Genomic DNA, 10786 nt, shown 5'->3' on the forward strand with positions numbered 1-10786 from the left:
GTCAAAGGAAAAGTTTACAAGACAGTGGTGAGACCAGCTGTGTTGTATGGTTTGGAAACAGTGAGACTGACAAAAAGACAGGAGACAGAAGTGGAAGTGGTGGATCTAAAAGTTTGGTTTTAGTCACATTTGACCACAGCACCTTTAACCTTTTAGGAGTCTCCATTATGACTTTTGGCAAACTCCTGTCTGAATGGAACTGAATTGGATATACTTCTACAAGTTATTAACTTTTGTCATCTAATTCTAATTGGCTGCCACAGCCAACTGACCATAAACAACACAAAAATTGCTACAATTTGATGTGGTGATAGCTGAAAGTCATTTGCAACACATATTCCCCTCTCACAATATCACAAGACCTTTTTTTTCAAGGTTTGACCAAAATGGCTGCAACTCCATCATTTCTCATTATAGTATGATATTAGTTTAAAGCTCTGGGATAAAAGGCAATATGCATTTCTTCAAGGGATGCTTGACCTTTAATCTAATAATAGATTTAAAGGATCTCCATGAGTTGTTCAGGGTTTCAGATTTTTTTTTCTAACCCAACCCTGATATTTACTTCTCAACTAAGTGGAAAGTTCCTCAGTCTTCATGATGTCTCCTCCTTGATATTTAGCCAACAACCCACTGTAAACCCAAGAAGCACTCACACACTTCTTTTCTATTAGTTAAAAAAATTGAGGACAATGCAGTTTTTTTTTTTGTATCATCACATTTGTCGTTTGATTGGTTTATTTTCATTTTTGTCAAATACAGGAATTTCATGTACAGAAGAGCAACTGCAAACTAGAGACTGGAGCAGCTGTACAATATTTACACGTCAAAACAACAAAATTGCTTTGCAAGAATCTCCTCAGAGAGGTCAAATGATCAGAAATATCATCAACAACAAACAGATAAAAATGACAAACATTAAACACAGACATTTAGGCTTTTGGATCTTTTCCCCTCACACTTCCTTTAAGAAAGTCGTGCTTTTATTTTTTTCATTCCTTATCATTCAGGGCTTTAAAGCCACTTACTTATCATTTTTTGAACATACAAAAAGAAGATGATTTAGTTTTAAATACATTTTCCCTCAACCCTACCTGCTTTGATTTGACTGAGGCAGGTAGAAACTAATCCTTTTATTCCTCACCCTTATCACTCATCCAAGGTGGGCTATTTTATATACACCCCTTTAAAATACTTAAAAAACAAAACAAAAAAAACAATCCCATCACAGGGTGGTCATTTTTAAAAATTTCCTTGTAGAAATTATACAAACAATAGTCATCAATACATCCTTATAGACAGCTTGCATCTGAAAGTTTTGACAAAAATCTCTTTGCAGCGCTGACAAAAAGATTTCTCTTTGAAATTTGGGGGGGAATAAACCCATCACATTCAGAGTTCTTCACCTTCCACTTTTCAGTACAATTCCTGAAATCAAGAGGTTCTTTAGGATGGACTCAACAAGAAAACATACTTTGAATGTTAAATCTCCCACAAACAAATGGACGGCGGTTGTTCTCTTTAGAATCATTGCACATGTTGGAGCCATACAGTTTTGTTTTCACAAACCCTGGATGCCTCAGGCGACTTAATACTGAGGGTGGACGAACTCAGAGGTCGAGGCTGTGCTCCATCCTCTGTTAGGCCTTGGCACTGAGGCTGAGCAGTTCCATGAAGGAGTTAAAAAGGCTCTCCAGCCAGCTCTGGTTGGCCATGCACTGCTGCACCACCTCCTCCTGACCAGGGTCTTCAGCTGCCTGCTCGATGTTATCTGTCTGCTCAGAAGAACAACAAAGTTAGGCTCAGATGGTGCGATAATGTTGCTTCAACACAGTTGTATATGAAGAGGTTTTATGGTGGAAGTTTTGTTTGTACTTCATCTTAAAAATTTGCAACATTAACAAGACTTTTATTGCGTCAATGCTGTTTTTTCAATTTTTATTTTTTTTTCCTACATTCTTATAATCTAGCTACTTATGCTTTCTTTGTACTATTTTAGTCAATTATATATCATATATAACTTTTCAAAATATTTAACTATATTTATAAATATTGTCACCAAAGAAATACGTTGAGTTTTTTAAGCTCCTTCAAAAACATTGTTCTCTTTTAAATCTGCTTTAGCAAACTAGCTCTATTTTTGTTTTCTTATCCTACTTTTAGCTAGCATTTTGATACTTTAGTCTTTAGGCAGCCTTTACCTACTTTTAGCTTCTAGCTCGCCTTTTGCTACTTTTATCTTTATTTTATCTAAATTGAGTTTTCCTAAGATTTTGCTACTTTTAGCAAGTGTTTTTGTACTTTTAGCTAACATTTTGACATTTTTAGCAAGTATTTGGCTAGTTTTTGATTTGTAGCATTTTTTTCTAGCATTTAGTTTTTTTAACGTTTAGCTAGTGTTCTGCTTCTTTGAGCTTTAACAACTCAGTTTCAGCTTCTTGAGCAAATTTCAGCAACGTTATTCAGAACTCAACAGCACACTGCATTTTCATAGAAAACACAATTCTATTTTAAAGTGTTTTACAAGACACTAAATGTTAGCTGTTAGCAACTTCAATATTCAGGTGGTTCAATGATAAAACTTTGTTTCAAATCCAGGATTTTTTACCACAAAAAACACTATTGAATGAACATCCTCTAGAAACAGGGACTCCATAACTGACTCTTGACCTGATGTGTTGGCTCTTCTGTGTTGAGCCATTAAAGTCCTCAGACAGAACTTGTCCACCCTAAGGACAAAACACCCAATCACAAACTGAGCTGTGTGGTGTATGCAGTTCAGTGCAGCGAGGAATGTTACGTCCTTTATGTTGAAGAATCCAAACAGCTTCTCCACAGATGCATGGCTCAACACAAGAGGGCCAACTCTTCAGGACAAGACTCAGCTGTTCACCTATACCTCAAGGACAAGGAACACTCTTTTGAGGACCAAACTGTCCATATTTTAGACAGAGAAGACAGATGGTTTCAGAGGAGGGTGAAGGAAGCCATTTATGTCACACACTCGTACTATTAGCTAATATTACCTGATTGATGTTTTTATTTCTGTATTTCTATATTTGATTTTGATGTTTTTATCTCTGAATTTCTGTATCTGATTCTGTACCTGATTATTTTTTCTGTGTTGTAAAGCACTTTGAATCGCCTTGTTGCTGAAAAGTAAAACTTTAAATAGAGGAGGTGGTCCCAAATTTCAGCTTTCTAAAACTTACAATGGAGTATTAAGTCTGATATGCAGTCAGTTTCCCTCTAATTACCACTGTCACATGCATGTGACCAAAACATCTCTCTAGTGAGCAGGGCAAACAAAGACCCTATAGACTCTCCACTGGAAGAGGAGTGAGATTAATCTGCTTGTATATTTAGTTGCATTAATAAAGCATTTCAAGTCATTTAAATTTTGGAACTCCACACTCTCCAGTTTTGAATTGAGAAAGCTCCCTGGATTAGAAGCAAAACGTCTTCAGCTACAGAAAAGAAGTCCTGGTGTTTTGTTTTTTAAAACTTTTGGGAATTATTTGAATTGTTCTTTCATTCTCAAATGGAATAATTACACAATATACAACTTCAAAGATTTTTTATGTTCAAGCTTGAATTTATTGTGTATAGTCTCTGATCCAAACAGGGCCAAAATGATACATACATGTTTCAATACATCCATACACATCTACGGTACTAATATTTGGTTGATCCTCCCTTAGTAGATTGTACTTGGAGACAGACTTTTTGTATCTATCAACAAGCTTCTGGTAAATTTCTAGCTGATTTTTGTCCACTCTTCTTGGCAGAATTGATAGTTCATTTCAAGTTGTTGATTTCCTGCATAGACCAGGCTTTTATTGCCATCCCCAAATTTTCAGTTGGCTTGAGGTTGGTACTTTGGGAAGGCCATTTCAGACATCTAATGTTAGTCTCCTTTAGGCAATCAGAAACCAGTTCTAATGTTTGTTTGAGATAGTTTTTGGAAAACCCAACTGTATACAAGTTTAAACCATCCAGCTGTTGATTTGAGATGAAGCTGAAAAACTTGAAGATGTCTTTCTTCTTTGTACCATCCTTTTACTGCACACTGGTACCACAGAATGATGCTACTGCCACCATGCTTGACAGTTGGTCATGGTGTTCTTAGGTTTGACAGTATCATCTTGAATCCTCCAAACATAGTTCTCATTGTGGCCAAATCTTTCTTTGTTTTGTCTGATGATCATCCTTTGCTTCTGAAGGCATTTGGTTTGTCCATGCGGACAACTGCAGATTTCAGTCGAACTTGAAGATGTGGATTTTGGAGCATGAGCTTCTGTCTTGGTCAGTGCCCTCTTAGTCCATGGTGATGTAAAACTGATTTCACTGCAGTTTCCACTTCATGGCAGGTTTGTCATGGCATGGCACCAAGGCTTAGTTGGTGGTTCATAAGTTGTTCTTAAACATCTGAACCAAATTCCTTTATTCTGAGGAGGACAGTTTGGGTTTTTTTCCAGACCTTGGGAAAGTGGTGACACATCTGAATAACTTATACTTAAGTACAATTGTTTGAACTGATGGCTTTAGAACTTGAAGGTAATTAGAAATAACTCAAAAAGACTTTCACAACTGTAAAGGTACAATTTCTCTTCATAAATCTTCACTGATTTCATTTTAATTTTCCCATTGTTCAATTCAGTTCAATTCAGTCACAACAAAATTGTTGTTCTGAGTATTGGTCAGTCTAATGAGTGCTGTGAAACAATCCTTTTTTTGCTGGCAAAGAGAAACTACATGAATCAGTGAATCATAATCACTAACCCACTAACAGGACAGGCACTGGTCTTGTTAAGTTAAAAGACATTCATGAACCTTCAGCATCACTTATTACCTCTGACAATGAGGCTGTTTTTGGTACTGTTGGTGGGTTTGTTTGTTTGTCTGTCTGTTAGCAAGATTACTTAAAATTAATGAACAGATTTTAATAACATTTTCAGTGAATGTTGGGGTTGTCACAAGAAACAATTGTTTAAATTTTGGTGGTAATGCAGATTATAATCTGGATCACAACATTTTTTTAAATGACACTTTGGCCTTGGTGGAGGTTTGGACACTCTGAGTGCTACTAGTTTAGAAATTTAGAAAATGTATGGATATACATAACTGGACATATCTGTGGACCTTTCACCTTGTGTGTGAAAATCCAAAATAAATCAAACTTGTGTACCCAATTTTTTTTTTTTAAATCATTGCAGTAGTGTGTTGTTTAGTCATTCCATTCTAGACAAAAAAGTTCCAATAAATATCTAACACTCAAATTAATATGACATTTATGCCCATGATCAGTGATTGTAAACTTCTAATCACAACTTTATTTGTATAAACAGAGTTTATCTTACCTCCTTCTTGCAGTGTAGGAAGGTGTGATACTTGTAGTGGTGAAGAGAATGATAAAGACTGTAGATTCGACAGGTTTCAATTGAAATCTTCATATCCTGAAAAAAAGAGTTACAAAAAATATTAAGGAGTTCACCAGTATTTAATTCTTTTTATTCTTTCCTTTTTTAACTTTACTCTTTAAAACTTCAAGACAAAATAATATCCACAGCTCCCGAACCTCTGTCCTTTAATCATAGATGTAGAACTGTTTCCTCCCATCTCCTGCTCAAACTGAGCCTGAAGTATCAGGAAACAAATTTACTCTTTTAGTACCACAACTTCATGTGTGCAAAATAAATTAACCAGGTTTTGATAATTAGTTTGTTACTACTAGTGAATGTAGCCTTATAAGGATTTCATATCACCTACTGCCTTGAATACTAAAATTTGGTGTATGTGTTGGGATGACTCTGAGTTACTGGTACAGCACCAAATTGTAGCTCAAAGTCTGTAAATCTGACTGAGTTATAGCCATTTTTATGTTTGCTAAACGGAATAATTATAGTGGTCACAATTGTTATGGCAGTTGTAATGAAAATAAGAGACGAAGACTCTGTACTAGACTGACAGGAGTTTTTTTCTGTAAGCCTCAAATAATCTGCTTCTTCAACCCCATTACATGTAGAGTTCCCCAAGAATGATTCACTGAGGATGAATGAACTCAGGTCAGCATTCTGCTGTACTGCAAAAGGACTACTGAACTAGGTTTCTCATTTTACTACATAGAAAGGTTTCTGCACTCTAACCGTAGCTGCAACGGTGAACTCGGTGGGTTTGGCTCCTCTATTTATTGTAAAGTGTATGTGTAAAGTGTACTTTTGTGCTGTTGTTGAGTCACTTCAGCTCTTACATGGTCTATTGTACTTTGAAGCCAGAATGTCCAGTTTTGTCCTCACTGGTCTTCCCCTGGAAAGGAGATTCCCCAGTTGTGGCATGAGGTAAAGCCTTGTAGCTATGAAGGAGTCCAGGAACTAAAGGCTTCCACAGTTGTTGGGTAGTATATGCTGCCTGAATGGTTTATTTTAGCTTTCTATTAAAGCATTCCACACATCTGTTTGCCTGAGGATGATATACACTTGTTCTGATGTGCTTATTTCTACATTCACTCGTGAAATCAAAAAAAGCAGAAGATGTAAACTGTGGTCCATTATCAGTTGTGATGGTACAAGGGTTCCTTTGCAAGCAAAATCAGAAGCTAGGATACCTACAATGCCTTGATGGTGTCTATTCTAGCATTAGGAGTAAATGATACTTCAAGCTAAAAAAGTTCTTACTGAAAAAAAATCAACAAGGGTGATGGCAAAGCTGCAGTCATAAGCTGCATTGTTTTGAGATCATTGAAACCTTATCTGCTGAATCAATTCATTTTAGCTCAGCTTGAGTATTTGTTAAAGTAGCTCTCACTGTGGCTCAACCATTGTTGCATAGCTTGGTATAAACTTGCTGAACCAGGAGGTTCAGCCCAGGAGTGAACGAAGAGCTTTCATATCTTTTGGTGTAGGAGCTTCAGCAATGGAAATAAAGTTATCTAGGCTTGGGTGCAGGTCCTCCTTAGAGATGACATGTCCCAAGAATGGAATACTTGACTGACCAAATAATCTTTTGTAGAAGTTTATCTGTAGGCCCACATCTTTAAGGTATTAGAAAACAGCTTGTAGGTTTTCATCATGATGTTCCTTAGAGTATGTTCTATACAATATAATATTATTCAAATAGTTCTGGACTCCTGGTAAATCTATCAGAGATGTGTGCATCATTATTTGGAAGGAAGATGGTGCTGAAGCAAGTCTAAAAGGAACTTCTTTGAACTGAAAAGTCCCTCATGCATTTTGAAAGCAGTAAGACTACAGTTATTGGGATGTAGAGGCAGTTGGTGGTAGGGTGAACCTAAATCAATCTGGCTAAAACGTGTGGCACCACCTAGTTTTGTAAACAGTTCCTGCATATCAGGCAGAGGATGACATTCCATTACCCCTCTTTGATTAGATTCATAGAGGTCAACACAAAGCTTCCAGTCTCCTTTGTGTTTTCATGCCACCACTAGAGGACTTACCCATTCTGGTGCATCTGCTGGTTCAATGATGCCAGTTCAATCAAACTTTGAGACAAATAAAAGGTGTATCTGCAGAATGTTTTAAAAAGGCTGTTTAAATATCTTTGATCACCTGGCACCTGAGTTGACATCTTTTTTACCCAGAGACATACTGCCTGTGCTTCTATGGTGTCATGTCAGTTCAGTAGAAGATCTTCCAACAAGGATCAGGGCCAATTGATCTGTGAGAGTGAACACTAATGCTGGTATCTCACTGAGCTGCACCTGTTGGAAGACTAATTGGCAACTCAAAATAATGAAAAATAGGTAAATTTTCTGTTGCAGTCTCAATGAATTCTGAGTGTTTGTCGCCAAGCCAACAGCAAGCAGTTTGGCTGAGCTTTGAGTGGCCAGTTTTTGAAAATCATAGCCTATGTTTGTGTGCACAGCTTGGAAAACTGTATTCTTGGTTGTGCAGATTATTTTGTTGTCTATCTTTGTCTACATCATATCTGCCTCAGCTTATTTGTACCCACCTTCCCAGCTGCCCCCACATTTATGATTTTATCTACTAAAGTACATATTTGAAGTAAAGATTTAGACCAGATTTTTTTTTTGCAGATTTAGGCCAGATTTTTTTTAAAATATCATTTGTTATCAGTGAGGGTTTTAGACCTGGATATTTGCCTATGATGTTTTTTGTCAGGGTAGAGCACTTGTACAGCTGTTGAAGTACTGCTCTTGAAACAGTTTGGTGATGCCCGCGATGACTGACTATTTTGTGAGAAAACTTGTCACAAATTTTTTTCCAACATGTTTAGAACTCAACAAACAGGCCTCTATCCCTCTGCAACACATATAATAAACTTGAAAACCCTGTGAAAGTCATGAGACATTGTGGAGACATTCTGTACACTCCCTCATGAATACTGTTTGCCAACTAGTCACAGCTCTATGAGATATCACCTTCAAACTGAATTAAACAACCAATTGTGAATGGAGTCCTCAAAGTATATGTTGGAAATCACTCTCTCCTAGTACCACACCAGGTTTTAATTGAATATATGTAAAATTGACTGTTGGACATATTTTTGTGTTTGCTACGGTTGATTAGCTGTGGCAGCCATTTTGAAGTGGGTAGACTCCAAAAGTGAATCAGTTGTATATGTATTTTCAATGATTATTTTCTGAGAGTTTCATAAAATCTTTCCAGTGGTTGATGAGATAAAAAGGTGAACGATAAAAATATCTCAATTAGTGTGGCTGACGTCTGAGTGAGCTTAAAAAAGACTCTGGCTTTTATCTGAAGAGATAAACATAAACCACCAGTAACTGATGGTCAAGCAGCATTTCACCTGTTGCTTAGGAATACTCCTCTTGACTCGATTGAGGGTTTTACGGTTGTAACTCTCCCCACCAAGATGAACTCTGACCACTCCTGACTCCAGAGGGTCTGCTGTCATTTTGGGGAACAGATGTAAAGCCTCCTGGACAGTTAAAACAGAGTCAAACCAAAAAATAAAAACAACACAAACATCTTCATCAATTTTACTGTTCCAGTGACTTGTACATATACAGAAGATGCACGTGAAAATGTACCTGGTGCTGAGTACTCATGCTGACTCTCCTCAGCAGTCTCTTCTTCTGTTCACTCAGCAAGCTGTCGATTTTTCTCATGGGTGGGAGGTACAGCTCATCTGAGGAGGTAAAGCTTCACATGTAAATCTTACATTTCAACCCTAATCTCCGAGAAAGATATCTGATTTTTACCTTTTATGATACCAAGCACAAAGTGGTGCATGTTGAAAAGGTTTATAATCTGGTTCCTCTTCCTCACTGCTTTAGCTAAATCTCCTCTCAACGATGACACAAAGATGCATAGTAGTTTCTGTGATATACATTAGGATTCACAAACTTTAACAGAATTCCTGTTTAAACCACAGTGCAAGCCACAAATCCAGACAAGTCACACAAGAACAGGGTTCTTTAGGACTACCTGAAGTTCTGTGTGGATGCTGAGTTTCCAATAATAGCTGTCTTTTGCTATCTCAACAACAAGCTCTGGATCACTAATAATGTTAAGGACATCCTAAATAGGAACAAGAGGGCTTTTAAAAAAGGTGATCGAGAAGACCTGAAGCATGTGCAGGAGGAACTGATAGTCTGACTGATGGAGGAAAAAGATGAATAGAGAAAGAAGGACAACAACAACATGAGAGTTCTGGGATGGCATAAAACCCGTCACAGGCTGCAAGACGGTGAATAACATATCAGAAGGAGAGTCTGAGAGAGCAAACCAGCTGAACTCATTTTTCAACAGATTCCACAGCCAAAGAACTTCAGCCTGTAACTGCCCACCCTGCACCGTCTGGTATCTCTTTTCAATCCCCCTAGCTTCTCACTCCAACCTCACAGACATGAACAAGGTCTTTTCATCACCTGCCCCCACTACCATCAATAAGGACCAAATAAGCACAAAACTGAGGGAACTATATTTTAGGAAGGCTGCAATAGCAGAGAGTGTATCCAAGGGTGCTCAAAGTCTGCTCTGCTGAACTAGGGGAGCCACTGCAGCCTGGGGAGAGTACCAGAACTCTGGAAAACTTCATGTCAAATGATTATCTATAAAAACACAATCCCAGTAAGCCAGGGGACTTCAGCGCAGATCAGGGGTGGAAATTAGCACCCGCCACCGGCCAAATGCGGGTAAATATTTGAAGTGGCGGGTGAATTTGATCAACACACGCCACTGTGGTGGGTTGGCAATTAGAACAGAAAAGGTGTTATTTGTCCTCCTGACATATAGGGGACAGCAATGTGCTCGAGTTGCTGCTAAATGCATGAAAGAGAAAAGTTTAGCAGACACTCTTTACCAGTTGGTGGCGGTATTGATTCCTTCAGTTGTTTACCAACCACCAATAAAAACCAAGAAGAAGAAGAAGAAACAATTTGAGGAGTAGCATTAGCAATGTGGCAGAACATTTCGGGAGTTAAGTTTGTGGCAGACAACAAAAATGTTTTTCAAGAGTAGTCGAGGGAAGAACCGAAAGTTAAAAGTTTTTTTTTTAACTAAATCAATGACGTCATGACGTTGGTCGGTGTGCGTTCGCGCCTACGGCCGGTGTTCTGACAATCTGTGCTTCCTCTTCAGATTTTCCTACCGTAGCACGGCTAAACAGCTATGTCTAACGGTCGCTGCTACCGTCATGTTTACAAACCGAAAACTATAGCGGTTTGTGTTAATGTTAAATATCATCGGATACTGAAGTGGAAGCTTAGGAGTTATGCTTAGCATAGCATTGGAACAATTTATATCCACAACGAAAACCTTTCTAAAACCACAAAAATCACTTC

The 10786-nt window shown here is 37.8% G+C and overlaps 1 protein-coding gene across 1 annotated transcript in view; it reads right to left on the reverse strand.

The window, feature by feature from the left end:
• Positions 1 to 708: 708 nt before the first annotated feature.
• Positions 709 to 10786, reverse strand: part of prr12b (proline rich 12b) — a 72495-nt gene continuing 62417 nt past the window's right edge. Inside the window, exons 13-16 of the mRNA XM_017437258.3 lie at positions 9032 to 9129; positions 8788 to 8919; positions 5361 to 5456; positions 709 to 1775 (exon numbers count right to left, since the gene is read on the reverse strand). Coding sequence (XP_017292747.1) covers positions 1641 to 1775; positions 5361 to 5456; positions 8788 to 8919; positions 9032 to 9129 — 461 coding nt within the window. The 3' untranslated portion in view covers positions 709 to 1640. The remainder of the gene's footprint in view (positions 1776 to 5360; positions 5457 to 8787; positions 8920 to 9031; positions 9130 to 10786) is intronic.

This window comes from Kryptolebias marmoratus, linkage group LG12 (assembly GCF_001649575.2).
Source record: "Kryptolebias marmoratus isolate JLee-2015 linkage group LG12, ASM164957v2, whole genome shotgun sequence".
Classification (NCBI taxonomy): Eukaryota; Metazoa; Chordata; class Actinopteri; order Cyprinodontiformes; family Rivulidae; genus Kryptolebias; species Kryptolebias marmoratus.